Source organism: Salvia splendens, chromosome 6 (assembly GCF_004379255.2).
Source record: "Salvia splendens isolate huo1 chromosome 6, SspV2, whole genome shotgun sequence".
Taxonomy (NCBI): Eukaryota; Viridiplantae; Streptophyta; class Magnoliopsida; order Lamiales; family Lamiaceae; genus Salvia; species Salvia splendens.
This window is the reverse complement of record NC_056037.1, coordinates 10,293,652-10,313,336: the sequence shown is the minus strand read 5'-3', so window position 1 is coordinate 10,313,336 and position 19,685 is coordinate 10,293,652. Positions and strand designations below refer to the sequence as shown.

At 35.4% G+C, this 19,685-nt stretch overlaps 2 protein-coding genes across 2 annotated transcripts; one reads left to right on the top strand and one right to left on the bottom strand.

Annotated features, from left to right (window-relative positions):
• Window positions 1-4,193: 4,193 nt before the first annotated feature.
• On the bottom strand, window positions 4,194-5,845 carry LOC121808765 (bidirectional sugar transporter N3-like). The gene is made up of 7 exons (XM_042209345.1): window positions 5,835-5,845; window positions 5,604-5,668; window positions 5,462-5,498; window positions 5,154-5,364; window positions 4,888-5,049; window positions 4,607-4,726; window positions 4,194-4,463 (listed from the first exon to the last, which is right to left on the bottom strand). The coding sequence occupies exons 1-7, from the start codon at window positions 5,843-5,845 to the stop codon at window positions 4,194-4,196; spliced, it is 876 nt and encodes a 291-aa protein (XP_042065279.1).
• Window positions 5,846-14,961: 9,116 nt separating this feature from the next.
• On the top strand, window positions 14,962-18,044 carry LOC121809487 (probable protein S-acyltransferase 7). Its single transcript, XM_042210138.1, has 6 exons — window positions 14,962-15,201; window positions 15,307-15,480; window positions 15,988-16,170; window positions 16,722-17,012; window positions 17,177-17,410; window positions 17,537-18,044. The coding sequence occupies exons 2-6, from the start codon at window positions 15,406-15,408 to the stop codon at window positions 17,861-17,863; spliced, it is 1,110 nt and encodes a 369-aa protein (XP_042066072.1). The 5' UTR covers window positions 14,962-15,201; window positions 15,307-15,405; the 3' UTR covers window positions 17,864-18,044.
• Window positions 18,045-19,685: the final 1,641 nt, after the last annotated feature.

Here is a 19,685-nt window from a genome sequence, read left to right as displayed (position 1 = left end):
TACTAATACTACTATAAAACAGAAAAGGGATAAATCTATAATAAATATGCATGAGAACTAAAGCCATGCATGTTGTGTAAAATAAAGTATTATGCTCTAAACAAAGTTATGCTTGATTGAAATTGATGATAGCCAATTTTCCATGCACACACGCGATCAGATTTCGTTCTCTTTTTTTTTCCGAAACACACTATAGAAACTTACGTAAAATTAATAAACAATAAAAACTCGAAAATTTTACCAAGTACACCAAATGCAAGAGACCATTGTCCAGAGAAAACGGCCATATCGCTCTAGTAAATTTAGAGATTGAAATAATTTATACTCTATCTCAGTTGTTGTGACAAAAACTGATTAGGTGTGTGCCTATTTATTCAGAAAAGAAAGGGGCACTTTTGCAATAATGGGAATTAAATGGGCACTTTTGCAGCATATGGTAACCTTTTTTATGTCTAAGATATTATATTTTGCAGATGAGAGCACAGTAGTCATATTTCAACGGATGCAATTTGCAATCTTTAGTTTCTGGAACTGTTTAAGGGGTTTTATTTGGGGTGACTTCCAATCATGCAATAATAGTACTATTAGATAATTGCCTAACAAAATTACACACACGGTCTAATTTTGTAGTATGATTTTTAAGAAAAATAATTAGTTAATTAAGTAAGCGAAAAACTTTAATGATTATGATTTATGAATTAGTAATACGGAGTACTTGTCATGAGAAGTAGGAGAGAGATAAAAGAATCAAGTTAAGCAACAATTTGTTGGCCAAAATTATGTTTAATTTGAGTAAAATATAGTATATCCGAATCTCTAAGAATAATCCTGATAATTGATGTAAATGAGTTTGTACGTTAAGAATAAAATTAATAACACTTTTGTTTATTAATTAAGCATAAATGTATGCATTAAAATGGTATGTTTGCGCCGTGTGGATAATAAATTTAGCTAATTATGTAAACAAGCGGAAAAAACAGTTTTTGGAATGAAAAAGCTTCAACCTTATAACTTTGCAAATTAAAGAGATACATTATTATTGATGCATAGTTTGATAGCTTTAAGGAAAAAAGTTCAATAAGCACATAATTATTGAGGGAGGCAAACAAAAAGGAATTCAAACTTTATGAAATGTTATGTTAACATTTATCTCAATGTATGCATGGAACAAATAGCCTATTATATTTAATGCCACTTGTAATCAATTACAGAATGGGACCAACTATTTCAGCCCTATTTTTGAAGATATGAAGAGATGAAATAAAATGAAGATATGATTTAGTAGCTTATCTTGTCTTGGTGGTTTATGTCATGCTTGGACAGCTCTCTTTCCAAAATGAAAATGCTGTTCTCTTGCGGCTTGATTGATTTATAAATTTCCAATCATCTCTCCTTTTCTAAATTTTGTGGTTATTTTTAATTCCTAATTCATGATTCTACCGTGAAATAATAATTAAAATGAATGTATTATATGTGCAGAGAAAAGGGGCTCTCGACTTTATATTTCTTTTTCTTTTCCTGCTTTATAATATGGGCTGTGTTAAAAGTGTTTGATCAAATTCAATCGTGCCAAACTCTATTCCAAAGATGCCCTTAATTTGTATGGTGGCTTAGAAAAGAATACAACTATGTGCTGGTTACAATTAAATGCTGGTAATAAGTGGAAACTAATATTTTCTCATATCACTACATATACATGATGATTTACGACAAGGGATAACTTCAGTTTCAATAAGTTGACGTATAAGAAAAAATAACTGAAATGGTTATGGATATTTTTTAACACAGCAAACAATACTAATTTGTGTTTCTAAATGTACAGTCAACACTTTTAAAAAATGCCTTTATTTTTTGTGTCACAACTAAAATTAGGGGACGCAAATGAAATCATACTAAAAAGCCAAAAAAAAAAGGATAATTTGTTCTCAATTTAGAGAAGATTTCGTTTGCGAACTAAATAATGGATGATGGAGTAATTTTGAATTTTAGAATTTAACATTAAAAAATGCATAGTAATATTCGTTAGGCTTAAAATAAAAACACCGTATGAAACAAAAGGGGGGAAATAATACCGACGGCGAATCCCTCGGTATGCCGTCGTTAATCACCAAGGGATTCCCTTCCGTCGGTAAATCTCGGTTTTTTTAGTGTTTGTTGGACAATCTGAAATAGCAAAATGTGACTATTTTTCATGGACAATGGATTTTTTTTTTTAAGTAATAGATAGCTACGTGTGATTTATATGATCTATTTGCATAACAAAGGAAATACTAATACAATCGCATGACAGTGAATATAGATTAGGAAGACATAGATAATATAATACATTGATATAATGCATACTACTATAAGATTGGGGATATTCTGGTAAATACATTTGGTTTCATGTCAGTGCATGATTGTGGTATAAAATCCTAAATAAAATTTAGTAATAAATTAATGTTATAACGAATCGTGCATACTGAATCAATATGCGTATCTTAAACTTTTAAAAATGATTGCAAAATATTTTTTCTTATATAGAGATATTTGTCGTGTGACCTGCATGCATGGTTAAGTGCTCTTAACCATGCATACAATTCTAGCGGATAAACATATGGAGTGTAATATGTATTTTACTTATTACTGAAATTAAATTTTTAATTTATCTAAATGATATTAAATTATTTTTTATGTATATGTTTAACTCGATCCTACAATTGAATTCTGAAATTTTATAATGATTAATGATGTATTACTAGATTTTGTGACATGCTTTATCCGTCCCTAATAAATAGACATATACACATTTTAAGATAAAATTGATAAATTATGATAGAAAATGGAAATAGTAATAATGGATCAGTGTTCTGATGGGAAACTTTCTAAGAAGAAAATTTTACCAATCATTTGTTAACCCAGACCGGTCCGGTTGGGCTAGGATTTAGCATTTCGGCCTTCTCCTTTGTTTGGGCTTATTGAATTATGCTAAAGCCCAAGTTCTAGTATAATTGGTCAGCCTTGCTTTAAAACGCTAGTGTACTCAAATAAATTACCTGGGCTAGTATTAAATTAAATGTTAGGCTTAAATTAATTAAGAGTGTTGGACTCGAATATAATGACATCTCCGTAGTTAAATCTCTGGATTTAATTAAATAATTAATTCCAGTATCTCTAGTTTACACATGTATTTTTTTTTCTTTACTAATTTTCATGATTATTTTACAAAAATCATAAAGTACTGATCTTTAAGATCACAAATGTATTGACTGAAGTATTGATTTTCACTCACGTTCCGATAAATATTTACCCATAGATATACGAATCTTTCTAATTCAAAATTATAAGGTGATGATCTTTGAAATCAAAGAACTTTCATAAATGGGTTTAGATGTCTAGAAAATGATCTAAATAAAATGTTAAAATTTTAATGATTGATAGTTATGTCTAGAAAAAGAAATACTACATATTCCCTACGTCCACCAGAAATAGCCTTGCCATCTTAGAATTCCCAAAAAATATTCTCAATTTTAAAAATGAAAAGTTTCCCTCATACTTTAATCACTTTTTCTTCTCTCTTTCATACCTTACCCCTTTTTTCTTCCCCCCCCCCTCTTTTACTTTACCCACATTTTCTCTTTCTTTCTCTTTTTCTACTAGTACCCCTCCGTCTCAGATAGATTGTCTCAGTTCATTTTTTGCACTCGTTTTGCAAAAATAATAATAAATAGGTAAAGTTGAAAGATAGTAAAATAAGAGAAAGAATAATGTAGTTAAGACTATTCTCTATATTATTCTCTCTTTTACTTTACTCTCTCTCTACTTTAACTATTTATTATTATTATTGCAAAACGAGTGTGAAAAATGAAATGAGACAATATTTCTAGGACGGAGGGAGTATTATTTTACTAGTTTCTCATTAAAAGTATCAAGTAAAAATTACTCTAGCTTGCATATCCCATTCTCGTATGTGTAGCATATATAGTTCAATCACATGCAAGTTCTGCCAAAGAGTCCTACTCTTATTTATTAGATTTACAACAAAATTTACAAAACGTCAGATGAAAAAGAAACATGAGATATTTTACATCAGCAAAATTTATCCAACACCTTCAAAGCATTAAGGCCCCATCACTATACCTTGATTTATACTTATTCATGAAAAAGGGCCGTCATCACCTTTAACCATGTGATATTAGCAATTTTAGTTTTTATTAATTAGGTTGATCGTGAGAATCCACAGTGCTTTGTTGGGCATCCACAACGCTTTCACCATCATTTTCGACTGAGACTGTAACAGTAATATCCAAATCTTTAATAGGTGGAGAGCAAACAGGGTGTATCTGCTCACAATTCGACGTCGTTTCAGGCTTTATAGCAGTTGGAAGTTTGTTCTCTTCGGCATGATCTATCTTGCTGTTCTTGTAAATACAATATAGAATTATTTGGAGTAGTCCAAATATAAATCCCACCGTGTTAGGAACCTAGAAAAGAAATCAATCGAGAAGATTAAAATTACAAGTGCAGAAATTTATGACAAAAACTTTAATTTATAAATTAGGCTGTTTAATCAAACTTATAACCTTTTTTTATTAGTATCTTTCTAGATAATAAATCAAGAACTTACCGCAATGTAGATGTCCTTGAGCAGTAAACCATAGAAAAACCACATCACAGCGTTGAGTAGAAGAGCTAATGAGAGTGAGATTGGCATGAACTCTACACTTTTTGTTCGAATAACTTGCTTCTGCATGCCCAAATTAAAATAGATGAGTGAAAAGGAGAATAAAATAACAGATTTTAAAAGACTAATGTTTGCCAAAAAATTATTTAAAAAAAAATCATTTAGCTAGGGACGTTTCGGAAAGGAATGCTTGTACTTATACATCGATGATATTGTTAAGTTACCATGATGGTTAGAGGCGCGATATACACACTTGCTGACAATGTTACGGATATCCATCCGAGAACCTCAACTCGCTGAGGTCCTTCTAGGAAAAAGAGTGTAAACAATAGGATCGAGCCGAACCCAATAATATCAAGAACCAGACTTAGTTTGATGGCCCTTAACTGCAAAAACAACATCGAATTAATATTTATAAATAGTACTAGTACTAGTACTACTTTGAGTTGAACAGAGGGAGTATTGATTAATGACGACTCCTACTACTTACCCGAGCATGTTTGGATGCATAAATGATATAAATGGAGATGTATATAGTCTCGATGAAACAGCCAATGGAATTGATGGTGATGAGAAGAGTCTCATTTGATTTGAGAGTTGCATAATAGATCCATAGCATACTGCTAAGTAATGCAACCACGTATGGCACGCATTCAAACCCTTCGGTTGATTTCTTCTTCACAATTCTATGGAATGTTGGGCTGTCACAACATTAATTAAATTCATTTCAAATAAAACATGGAGTACTACTATATGTAGACTAGATTTCACGTAACACATAGTAGATAATTAACTTACGCTGGGGATAGATACACCAAAAATGAAACTATGTTGCCTGCAAAATCAAGAAATTGTGATCAACATGAAATCATGGGTACTTACTCATCATTTTAAGTTGGTAGATATGCAAATTAGAAATTCAGATTTTAGTTATAGTCACCTAAGATCCCAAAGACGAATATAATTGGAGTTTGCATGGTGAAAAGATCAACCTTCTCTCTCTCCCTTTCTCACTATGTATATATATATGTATATAGTAGCATACAACAATGATTTAGGAGAAAGAAAGTACTTGAGTTACAAAATTTTTATGAAGATTTGATGGTTCGTGAAGGGCTATATAAAGAAAATATAGATGCATGAGTGCAGATTTTAAAGCTAATGTCTCAACCATTGACACATTTACGGATTAAAAGAAATTTAAAATATATGATCTTAACATAAAAAATACCTTAAATTTGCCACCTCAATAAATTTTACTTAAACTTGCCTACGAAGTCCTAGATGATTAACTATTGAGTGGCATGCCACGTTTGAGTTTAAGCTGTTATTGGAAACCCACCATACTTTCCTCCCTAAATTTAGTATAAGAAACAAACATTATAGTGTAGACATATAGTATTATGTCGTGGGACGGTATTAAAATGACAACTATATTTAAAATGACAAATACCACCAATGGTGACATCATAATTAAAATGACAATCTTAGTCTGCCACGTGGCAGGCTTGCTTGTTTATGTATCGCATATTGCTTGATTATCTCTAATTTCGTATCCAGATTGCTTGGAACCATATGTCGAGTTGCTTTCCTATGTTCACATATTACTTGCCTATGTATAGCGGATTGTTTGCCTAGATTGTCATTTTAATTATGATGTCACCATAGTGCTCTGATTTCGTATCGCAGATTGCTTGAAACCATATACCGAGTTACTTGCGATGTATCGCAGATTGCATGCTACTTGTCAAGTTGTCACTAGTCTTAAAACTATTTTCTCTTGCACCAAAAGTGAGATAGATGCTATAAAACCTAAGTAGATAACTTGGAGAAAATTATTATTCCTAGATTTGCAATCACCAATAAAATGGAGTTTATAGATTTTACTTCCATTGCCCATAATTATTCCCTGATTTTTCCTTGTCCATACCAAAATTATATTCCCTCTCTTTGCCAAACTAAACTACGGTTATCCTTAATATACCCTATTTAGTTATCTTGGAATTTATATTTTTTTTTCATCCCATACGAGTATGGGTAATAAAAGAAAAAAGATTATAATTTAATTAAATAAATTAAAATGAAAGTGAGAAAATATATTATTATAAAATATCAAATCATCGAAGTCCGTTCTTTTTCAATCAAACGATTCAGTGGAGTATGCACTTAGCTAACTTCCAATTATTTTATAGGGTTTCCAAACAATAATAAACGCTCTAAAGACGAATCTTTAATATTTTTTATTTAATTAGATTATATGCCAGTATAGAAGTAAAATCTGTGCATAATACTGCTGCCTAATCATAATTAGACCTTAATTACTCAATTGACTGCCATATCATTTCGTATAATGATTTTTTTTGTATATTATTTTAGTAGTATGAGATGTCATCAGCAAATGCTATTGCGCTCTATCGAGTATCATCCCAGCTTTTTTGACTGCGATCTCTCGATATATTGTGGCACAAATGTCTACCTATTTTATCGACAGGTGCCAGTGTGCCACCATGAATCTTACACCAATTATTTTGTACGACATTCCATACCGTATGAGTTATTTTCTCTGTCTTTTACTAACGGAAATGAATAAAATAAAACGTTACAACCAATGTATTTATCCCGGTCTATTTCTGGATTATCAAAACCCTACACTTAAGTATGGATAAGAGCATCCACCGCGTCCCGGAGGGACGGTTCCGCCGCGGGACGCGTTGCAGCGTATCGCCCGTCCCCAGCCCGTCCCGGAGCCCGTCCCGGAGCCCGTCCCGTATCCCGTCGGGACGCGACATCGCGCCACGTGCCCGGCCTACGTGTCGCTTGCCCGACGCATGCATGACGCCCACTTGCTGGCCCGCGAGTGGGCGTCGTCACGGATGACACAATAATTCAAATTTTTTTTACAATTCGAATTTCAATTAAAAAAAAAAATTCAAACTGTAATGTTACCGTTTTGTTTTTTTGTTTTCAATTTTTTTTATTTTTTAAATTTCTTACTCTATAAATACTCCTATTTCATACTCATTTCACACACAAACACACATCTATTCCTCTCAAATCCTCTCTATATCCACTCCAATTTCCATCTCAAATCAACTCAAACTAATGAATCCTTTTGAGCAAATGCGTCAAATAATGGAACAATCACTTGAAGAAGATCGAAGCCGAGAGGCGCAGGAAGCCGCGCCGCCCCCACGACGCTCTCGGACGTACATCCATCGCAACCGGGAGGAAGCCGCCGCAAGGTTAGTACGCGACTACTTCTGCGATAACCCGATTTGGGGAGAAACCTACTTCCGTCGCCGTTTTCGCATGAGTAAACCACTATATCTCCACATCGCGAATACTTTGGCGGCCCGGGAAGAGTTCTTCCGAGAAGGGTTCGACGCGGTCGGTCGTCCCAGCCACACGACGCTGCAGAAATGTACTGCAGTAATCCGTCAGCTTGCGACTGGACAAACGGCCGACATGTTCGACGAATACCTCCACATCGGAGACACCACTGGGGGCATGTGCTTGCTCAAATTCTGCAAAGGCGTCCGGCCAGCCATTACCGACGAATTTCTCCGAAGGGCAAGCACGACCGATTGTCAGTTCCTCTTCGACCTGCACGAACAAGTGCACGGCTTCCCCGGGATGCTTGGCAGTGTCGATTGCATGCACTGGCAATGGAAGAATTGTCTGGTGGCTTGGAGGGGGTCCTACACGAGCGGCCACAAAGACACCCACCCAACCGTTGTACTCGAGGTCGTTGCCGACTACCGGCTTTGGATCTGGCACGCGTACTTCGGGGTCCCCGGGTCGAACAATGACGTAAACGTGCTCCACCAGTCCGACCTCTTTACCGAAGTTTTGGATGGTAAAGCGCCGGCCATCAACTTCGTCGCCACCAACTGACTGTATAAAATGGGGTACTACCTCGCCGACGGCATCTACCCGAAGTGGCCGACCTTCGTGAAGACGTGCAGCAGGCCTGTAAACCCAAAGCAGGCTCTTTTTTGCGCAGAAGCAGAAGGCTGCTCGTAAGGATGTGGAGAGGGCATTCGGGGTTCTCCAAGCGCGCTTCAACATCATCAAAGCCCCGGCTTGTTCGTGGTTCATGGAGAGCATGGTCGACATCATGTATACATGCATAATATTGCACAACATGATTGTCCAAGACGAAGGACCCGAGGCGGGAAATTGGTTCGACCCCGAATCCCCCGGAAGCTCAACAGCAAGTAGTCCGCCGCGAAGTGGAGCGCATCCGTCAATACAAGAACGGTTGTTTATTCGGGCAAGGACACGCGACTCTAGCGCTCACGCCCAACTCCAACAGGATATAATTTAGCACATTTGGGAAAACTTTGGCGGAGAAAATTAAATTATGTCAATTTTATTTTTTTAGGATTTTAATTATGTCTTTTTTCTATTTTTTTGAATTTTAATGTTGTTTTAATTTTAATGAAGTTTGTTTTTTTAATTGAATTTGTTGAAAAAAAATAAAAAAAACTGAAATTGAATGAATAGTAATTAAGGGACGGAGCGTTGCAGGTTCCATCTCTTAGTTAAGGGATGGAGGAATAAAGTACAGTGGGGCCCTCAAATAGTAGTTTAAGGGACGGTGGGGGGACAGCGTAGTGGATGCTCTAACTATAACGCGATACCCATAGTAGATTTCATTTCTTTTCAAGCGATAGTCCTGTCGGGTCATTGGCACCATGTTAATACTTAGAGTTGGGACCCACCTCCTTACTTATTCCTCTGTTCTATAAAAATATGTCCACTTTCTATTTTCGTCCGTTCCACAAAAATATGAGCATTTTCATTTATGAAAAGTTGTTCTCAACTCACCACCTATATACATCAATTTATTTACAACTGATACCACTATTGTCCCCCATTATAACTCATTAAACGCTTATAATAACGTGGGTATCACTATCTTCTAACACTGCTTTGACTACCCTTCTCTTCATCTCTATTACTTTACCAATTGTGCATTAATTTTCGTGTCATTTCAAATGCATATATTTTTTTGGACCGATAGAGTATTAATTAATTAATCATTCTAAATTTCATTTAAATTCATTAATAAAATTTAATTGAAATTAATAAGTTTAGGAGATGTAATTAAAAAGCTTAAATAATTAACTCTAATATTGTGGTCTTTATTGAATATTTGAAATAAGATTGCATTTCAAGACTTTAATCAAAACTATTTTAACGTCTTCGAAATACTAATATAAATTGAAATTTAATGAGTAGTAGTAATTTTTATTAGAGTAACAAAAATCAATTATGAACTGCACGACGGCGATAGTCGAGAGTTGCGCCTGGTTAAAAATAGCACAAAACTTAGAATTTTTTTATAAGCAACAATACCCAGAGACCCTCTAATTAATTCTCCATTTTGTCTATTTATTAACTACGCATGATGTAACTTATGCACCAATTGCTGATAAATTTTATAGAAAGTTACATATTTATATGAGGAGGAAACCTCTTTTTAGGTTCACAAACTTTGCTAAAGTATTATTTTAGGTCCGTGAACTTTGAAAATATCATTTTAAGTCCGTCAACTACAAGTTAATATCATTTGAGGTATTTTGAACTTTTTCTGGATGAAAATGCCCTTAAGGCATTCAAAGGGCAATTTGGACAATTCTTTCGCCACTCATCTTGCGCCAGAGACCTATAGTCCAACACTTTTAACGGCAAATTTTATATTTAAATTTAATTTGGATGGTAATTGATCTCATTTTGATATTCATATATATAATACTCCGAATGACAATCCAAATTAATAGCTATCCAATTTCAAAACAAATAAACTAAATATAATTCACAAATCACCTATAGTAAGTTCTTAAAATGCAGTTTAGATTAAAAAAATAAAATAAGGTATCTTAGTCCCAATTCACTATCCCTATATAATTGGTCATCTAATAATTGAAAAATATACTATTTTTACGGTAATTTTTAATTCAATTTGGATGGTAATTGAATTAAACAGTAGTAAAAAAATTGTTGGACTCTAGGTGTTTGGCGTAAGATGAGTGGCGAAATAATTGTTCAAATTGCCCTTTGAAGGCCTTAAGGGCATTTTCGTCCGAAAAAAGTTCAAAATGCTTCAAATGATATTAACTTATAGTTGACGGACCTAAAATGATATTTTCAAAGATCACAGACCTAAAATGATACTTTAATAAAGTTTGTGGACAAAAAAAAATGTTCCCCTCTTATATGAATATAACATTTGGGAATCAATCTTACCGTGACTTCTGTCGTTCAATAAAGCTATGCTCAAAAGGTAGGCAAAAAGTCGGAAGTAGGAGTACTTAATTAGGAGGATAAGATTTCCTTTGAGAGTAATCTCTTATCACTAAATAATTAATCTTGCAATCAATAATCACTAAACTGTCTTTAATACATAGTTATAGTAATAAATGATATAAGTACATGTCAATTGATCTATACTAGTATTTGTTTGAAATCGGCACACCAATTGCAATGGCTTATGTGAAAAAGAAGTACTATATTAGTATTGATCAATGTTTTAAATAACGTGACATGGTACACGGTTGATTTTTGCTCTATTGAGTAAATTAGAGTTGATGGTTATTTTATTAATATATTTTCGTGACTGTTGGTCTCAGATATTTTTTTGTGATAATGGATTGAAAAGTTAATACTATTGTAATTCTCATTTTTTATGTGGGCAACTAATTATTTAAATATTTTTCTTTGTGCTGATCAATACAGCTTTGCATTATGCTGCGTCGCACAGATAACAGATTTAATATGTTGTTCTGCTATGGTTATATTATAGCAGAATATTTGGTTATCGTCGAATATTGCTTTAGGGAGGCCGACCCTTTAATGCGAATTTTTTATAAAACTTACCAAATTCAACAAAAACTTTCTAAACTTTTTTGTACTAGTATGATAAACTTTCTTAGCGAATTGATAAGGGAAATACTGGCCCCCATTAAATTTCTAAAATTGTACTATGAATCTATATAAATGAGTTGAAGTTTGGGAAGAGTAAATGATTGTAATATATAAAACATTTAGTAAAAATTTGGAATTGTAGTATGGGTAATAGAAATGATGGTGTTAATGGATGTGAAAATGAAAAAACGCCTTCTGATTAAAAAAAAAGTTTAGAAAATGGTAATAAGAGAGGTTTGATTAAAAATGAAAAAGTGATTTACATGGAGCATTATCTTACAGCCGCATGCAATTCAAATTAGTAACCTAAGACGAAAAAATAATTCTTTGAAGCTAAACGAGAAAATATAAAAGAAAATTTGATGTAATTATCTAACAGCCATTTTAGGATATCCACAAAAATTAGTCTCATTTCTTAAAATGGAAAGTTTCTCTCACATACTTCTCTCATACTTTACCTTTTTTTCGCTAACTCTCTTACTTTACCTACTTTTTCTCCTTCTCTATCTTACTTTACCAGTTTCTCATTAAAACTCGTGCCATCCATAAACGAGACTATTTTTTCGTGGACGGAGGGAGTACTACTTTTTTGAATCACCCTCTTTTGGGCTGTAATTTGTTGCATGAAGAATACCAATAAGAAAATTTGGGCCTTTTAGGCTCAATTAGATTATGGGCTCCTCAAAGCAATATGCCTCAAAACAATTAAACTTACTGCTGGAAATATATTTATGTTGCGAATTAATTCAGATTTATCAAACTTTATATGGGTTTACCTGAATTATAACGCTTGTTTATTTACTTAAATAGAACTCGGACAAAAACACCATCAATAATCGATTATATTATTATGTTCACCATCACAACCGTAAAAAAGATGAAACGGTAACAGCGGATATTTACTATGCTAATTTACATCATGCCACAGTTAAATGTACATAATGTTTCGAGAAAATTGTTGAATAGATCAAGATCTTGACATCATTATCTCAGATTTAAATTTATTGCTAGTTGCAATTTTCCTAACAATAACAACATTCTATAATTATTAAAATTTACTTTTTAAATACACACTTGTGATATTGGTGTCTTTAAACGACGCCCAAATTCGCATTCTCTCTGATAAAGCTATCAGAATTCTAGTCAGTTCATTCTTAAATTTTGAAGTTAAAAATATCCAACAAACACGTGAGATTTCAATAATTGGCCACTCTGCCATGTCCATAAATCCACTTGTTACTATTTGCATCACAAATTGTTACAATAATTGGCCACTCTCTTATTGTAAACGGCATTGCTTGTTTCCAAACGATATTTGCAATCACGCTCTCCAAAAGTTAAGTTCGGTATAATTGACCTGCCAGTTAGGCCAAGTTCAATTTTAACTTTTTTTTTTTAAGAAACAACGGTTGATTAATTAAAAATATTCAACGATACAATCCGGAATAAAAGACCAAAAACCTACAAGGAGGATACATAAATGAGTTACGAGCTATAATATATGCTAATATATTGTTTGAACGACGAATCCAAGCTACTACCACGTTAGGTCTCTGTAGTAGTAATTGTTGACATTCCGATATGACGGCTCCGTATTCGGACCAATCGGGTGATGTGTTAACTAAAAATGTTTCATTTGCATAATGTAAAATTCATGTCAATATAAGTTACTCCTATATACATGTCTGGTCAACCATCTTAAATTCGGGACCACCCATTTATTTATGTTCTAACTCCTTACAGCCTAACGGGATTTGTTATATATTAGATGGTTAACGGGACCACCCATAATGTAAAATTCATGTCAATATAAGTTACTCCTATACACCTGATTTATTACGTCAGCGTGACGAAGCCCACTTGCGGGCCGGCGAGTGGGCGTCACGAGTGGCGCCAGCTCGCGCCACGTGGCGCAGGTGCGTGGCGAGACAGCGAGACGTCTCGGTGGGACGGGCGTCTCGGCGAGGCCGGGACGAGACGGGGCGCTGCGACACGTCTCGCCGTCGTCTCGTCTCGGCGGGACGAGATACGAGCCACCCGCAGGATGCGTTGCGGGTGGCCTTAAAGAACTAATTTAGATCGCATATTTACGAAATCTTACAACTGCCAATCTGTCACGTGTCATCCGTTTGTCACCCAAAATAAGAGAAGACTAGTATATATGGGTCTTTTTTTTCACAAATGTAAAATACCTAAAAACATTAAATTTGTCACAACTTTTTTTATTTAAATCATTTTGTCATGTACTATATATCAAATTAAATTCAATTTTTATTAGAATTTAATGAAATCCTAATGGTATAGGTTGGAATTTGAGTTGTCATAAGAACATATTTATTGTATGAAATACAATCTATTTCCGCTTTAAAATCGTACAGATTTATCACTTAATTTGTTGATTGGATTTGTGAGGTTTGAATCTTATGCACACTGAAAATTAAATTCTTATCATAATTTATAAATAGTTAAATGTCGACAAAAATTTCTTTAGGCATTCACGAGTCAGGGAAATATAGGCAATTTTCTCATAAATAAATACAGTTGTCTTAAAATTATAAGAATTTGGTCAAATTGAGTCACTTTGATTATTATAGATCATATATAGTCGCATTCGTATATGGATATAAATTTGACTTGTCCAATATTGTTCATTATCACCTACCAATACAGTGTATTTACTAATTCATAAACTGCAATCATTATTAATAAATAGTCGCAGCACACTGGCCAACATAAAATTATATCCACTAATTTTCAAACTCGGTCAGCTAATAGACATCTGTTCTTTATTTATTTATAAATAAAAGGAGAGAAATAACAGCATAAATAAGATCAGTACCACATGCACCTTACCTATTGTAATTGTCTTGGATCTTTTACAAAAATAATCTAGGCCAACATTTTACCCTGTCTGGTTATTTTCCACTCCCTTCCAAAACAGTCGTTTCTCTTTGCATGGAAATTAAGAAATTAAGTAAATGTTTAATAATATTAAATAAAAATAAAGTGAAATCAATATTGAGATTATAAAAGGGAGAGAAAATTGAAAAGATAGTAAGGTGGGAGAGACAATAAATTAAGAAAAATTGAACGTTTTAAATAGAAAGACTCTATTTATTTTTTTAATTCTATCAATCTAGAATTTTGGAAATCATGACTCATGATTAACCATTACTTTTGTTCTAAAAATATAAAAACTCAAGAACAAACGAGGAAATCACTGAAAATTGAAGATAAAACAATAAAAAAATCGATGAAAATTGGCCAAAAATAGAGCCCTTTGCACTGGAGTCGAAACCATCAATTTCGGTTAAAAAATCAGCCCATTTTTTGAAGCGGTGGCAATGGCATCCCTAAATTATTTAACAATGGGCATCGAAGATGACCAAGGAATAAAGCAAAGTTGTGAACATATAAAACAAGTAGCCGTACCGTATATAAAAGATTAAAAGTGGGGCTGTCGTTTTCTCCGAATCCACCTCGTCCACACGCAGCGTCGGGGCCGGAATTTGTCGTCACATCCTGGCGGCTGACGTTAGCGGTCGTGGTCAAACCCCCGTAGCCAGTGGAACTTCATCTCGCTGCCCATGGAAGACTTTCCAAGCCGTGTTAGACTATTTTATTCATAAAATTTGCGCGGTTCCCTTCATTTACTGACTTCTTCGCAGCTCAATTCATTAATCGCACCCATCGTTTCCACTCTGTTTTTTCAGTTAGAGGGAGAATATTGTTTGAAGAAAGAGGGGGAAAGAAGATAGGGTGTAGTTTGTTACAACTGAAAACCAAGATTCTTTCAGGGAAGAGAGAGATAGATGAATACAGCTGGCGGCGCCGATGTGGGCGCGGCGGAGATGGTCCGGAAATACAAGGCCTGGGAGGGCAGTAATGTAAATTCGATCGCTTTATGCCTTTTTCCATTGAAATCAGGGTTTTATCTGTTTTTGAATGCCTTTTTGGGTCATGAATCTGGATTAGTTTGAAATTATTTCATTAGATTTGAGAATTTTGTTGTAGGGGGGGCTTTGATTTTATATGCTTGTTCTCCCTAAATTGTTTTGAGAAATAGGGAAAGGGAATATTGGTTTGTCACTTTGTTTGAATCTCAAATATGCTTTTCTTTAGCCATTGGAGGAAGATGATTTAGTCTTGCTTGAAGTTTGTGATGGCTAGACTTTCTTCTTATGCATTATAAAGAAACTAAGCTCTCATTTAAATAGATGTTTGTAAACTAAGCTTGTGGTTTACTTGACTTCCCTTCAAGTGTATGATTGTGGATACTGCAAAAATGTTGTTGGTTCTACAGTCAACAAGTCTCAGCTTAATTTCCCTCTCAACTAGAACAGCGTTGGGAACAAGTGTTTTTAATCTAACTGAAGCTGGTTTTTCTCTTGCAGAAATTCTGTCTAGGGGGAAGGTTCATTTTTGGGCCTGATGTAAGATCAGTATCTCTGACGGTGTTCCTTATAGTTGCTCCTGCTGCTGTTTTCTGCGTATTTGTTGCAAGGAAACTGATGGATAATTTTTCTGGTGATTGGGGGATTGCAGTTTTAGTTGTATTTATTGTGTCGACTGTATACGTAAGTTCGCTTCATTTGTCTGGAATCTGTTGAAATACTGGCGAAAATTGATTGATTGAGCACTGGAAAATACTGGTGAAAATTGAAAATCTGTTGAAACTCATTTTTCTTGAACTGCCATGTGTTTCTGACTTGCTGTTAGAGGAATTTAGGATAAACTAGTTGAAGAAGCTTCCCATGTGAGATGTGACTAAAGAACTAAATTTGGGGGAAGAATGTTGTAAACTATGATCCTTTGGGACAGCCTATTAGATAAGTGCAGAGGAGTGATGGAGTTGCTCGATATTCCATATGAAATTCTTGATACATTGTTCTAGAATTATTGTTGTTATATTTGCAAAGTAAGGTATACAAAAAACAGACCTGCATTCAGACTTAAGAAGATGTTTTATGTATAACATAAAAATCACTGTGTTTGGATTATGTATGTCATGTAGAAAGTGAAGTGCATTATGCTTGATTGCATTTTTGAAGTGTGTTTAGTAAGATGATTAAAGTAGGGTTTGCATTCAGAAAAGATAATTATGTGGCAATGTTATGTGCTTATCCAGGTTTTGGTGCTGCTTTTGTTGACTTCTGGAAGGGACCCAGGTATTGTTCCTCGCAATGCTCAACCTCCTGAACCAGAAACGTATAATATTAGTACGGAATTGGGCTCTGGCCATACGCCTCGCTTGCCTCGTACAAAAGATGTTATAATAAATGGAGCCACTGTGAAAGTCAAATACTGCGACACTTGTATGCTGTACAGGCCTCCACGATGTTCACATTGTTCGATATGTGACAACCGTGTGGAGCGATTCGATCATCATTGTCCCTGGGTTGGACAATGTATCGGATTGGTAAGTTTCACCATTTGCTGTTTTATCTTCTTGTTATAGTAGCTCGTTTCATACAGTAGTAGTTTTTTTCTTCTACTACACGTCAATCTATCTGAACCGGTGCACAAAATGGATCGAGAGATGCATTCACATTGTTTTTAAACGATTCTTGATTTTGGGTGCAGAGGAATTATCGGTTCTTTTACATGTTTGTCTTCTCAACGACGCTGCTTTGCTTGTATGTTCATGGGTTTTGCTGGGTGTACATTAAAAAGATAATGGACAGTGAGAATTCCTCCATATGGAAAGCTATGGCCAAAACACCTGCCTCCATCGTGCTCATCGTTTACACTTTCCTGGCGCTATGGTTCGTAGGTGGGCTCTCAATCTTCCATCTCTACCTCATCACTACAAACCAGGTAACTTGCTCATCACTGCTCCCTTTGTCTGGCCGACGTACCTTGATTTTTTTATACTCCCCCAACTAACTGCAATCCTCGTAGATTTCATGGTTGAATTTTAACATGGTTCTCTCTTCTCTACAGACGACATATGAGAACTTCAGATACCAATATAGCAGACGTGCGAACCCCTACAACAGAGGAATAGTTGGAAACATTATGGATATATTCTGTAGCAGTATCCCTAAATCGAAGAATGATTTCCGGGCCAAGGTGCAAAAGAAGCAGCCTATGATTCCTTCTCACTCAGTGGGTGATAGTTTTGACAGTACAACCTTGGCAGTTTCCAAGAGGGTGCAAGGGAAGTTGATTTGGGACGAGACGAACGACAAAGCCCTTGCCATAGGGTCGAACCGGGTAACCCTTTCTAGTAATGGTGAAAGTGTAACAGAATATCAGCAATACTTGTAAAGTCATGAGACTGGGAAGAAAGAACATTGAGCCAAAGAAACTGGCGGCCAGATTTGTGTGCAGATGCAGTTGTTTCAATAGAATTCGGTTTTGCTACTGTGTATGTGTGTTGTGACAGGAAATTTCACAAAACCTGTTCAGAACTGAGCAGTACAACTTCATGTTATTGATATCAGATTCAGAAACATGCATCAAAATCGAAACGAAAACTGGTTCTGTGCTTCATTGTTGGAGGCGTCTCATGACGAGCATTGCCATATCCATGTAGCGTTGAGCGCAGTTGGTGAGACAGGTAGATTCGCTAGAAGTGAAACTGTTCCCGGGGAGTAGCAGTGATGCATTTGTCCCAGCAGCGAGAAGTGAGCTTTCCAATCATCTCATTGACCTCAGCCCTCTGCTTTTCTTGCTGTGGAGATGGGGATGTTAATGTAGATAGATCACTTGTTAGTAGAGCCATACATATAATCAACCCCTGCAGTGTTACTACTCTGACGCCCAAAACCACCAAATTACGACATCGTTTTGCTTGATTGTTTGCAGCTAGAATGTTGTTGATAATACAGCTGCATATCGCTTTAAAAAGTCTCATCAATTTGATTAGGATTGATGAGACTTTTCCATCCCAAAAGGAATAGGAATTGCAAAAGAAAAAACCCAATTACGAATTTCCAACCCAAAATCAAATCGTCAAAACTTATGAGAAAAATACACATGCATTTAGGCATCAGTAAACATAATAAAAAAAAATAGCAAGAAATTATTACTTGAATAAACTGCTGCAACTCAGGGCTGTTAAAGGATGAAGGATCCATTGGTAGAGTAGAGCGGAGAATTTCTTTCGAATTTAGAATCTCACAGAATTCAGGTTGAAGGAACGATTAAAAAGGAAAAAAAAAATTCTCGACTTGTATGCATGGCCAGTTGGACCCGAAAACTTTTTTTTATTTGAAAAATAATAAAAGTGGGCATTTTAAAATATCGAGTCAGAATGGTAAAAACAAGAAATATAAATATATTTATTATTATACCCTTGATTCTAAATTCGAGTTTTAAAGCTATAATCCACAATTACGAGTACTATTTAAAGTGAACACGATTTTCAAATCTCTAATTATATTAAGGAATATTCTTTGTTATTTTGCGACCTCTGAAAACAAATTTCTCAATAATTGGTGGCATCTTCAATTCTTCCATCATCTTCTCCGAGCATCAGCAGTGGCGGACGTCACTGCGGAATTCCCACCGGCATGCGGGAATTCCGTGGCGGACGTCCACCATTGTGTGTATCATGCACGGATACGGAATTCCCGCGAGGAATTCGTAGTTCTGCGGAATTCCGCGGGGAATTCCGTGCGGACGTCCGTCATTGCATTGACTCCCACGGACGTCCGTGCGAAATTCCCGTTTATTGCATTAAATGTTTTTTTTCGATTCCTATAAATACATCCCATTGAACTTCACTTCATTCGCACCACTAGTATTAACAAGTTCTTCTCTCTCTAAATTTCTTTTATATATCTGTAATGGCCGATAATGATAGTGGTAGTGGCGGTGATGGGCATTATGAACACATGATGCGGCTGATTCACGCACGTGTGCGGGATGCCGCGGAGAGGGAGGAACAAGCGGCCTCGGCGCCGGCGGTGCCTCGACCCATCCACCGTCGCACTATAGTACCCTGAGACCACCTCGCTGCCCACCGTAGGTTGTACGCGGATTACTTTGCGCCGGAGCCACGGTTTGAGGAGAACCTATTACGGCGACGGTTTAGGATGCATCGTCCGCTCTTTCTGCGTATCGTGGGCGCTTTGGAGCTTCGATA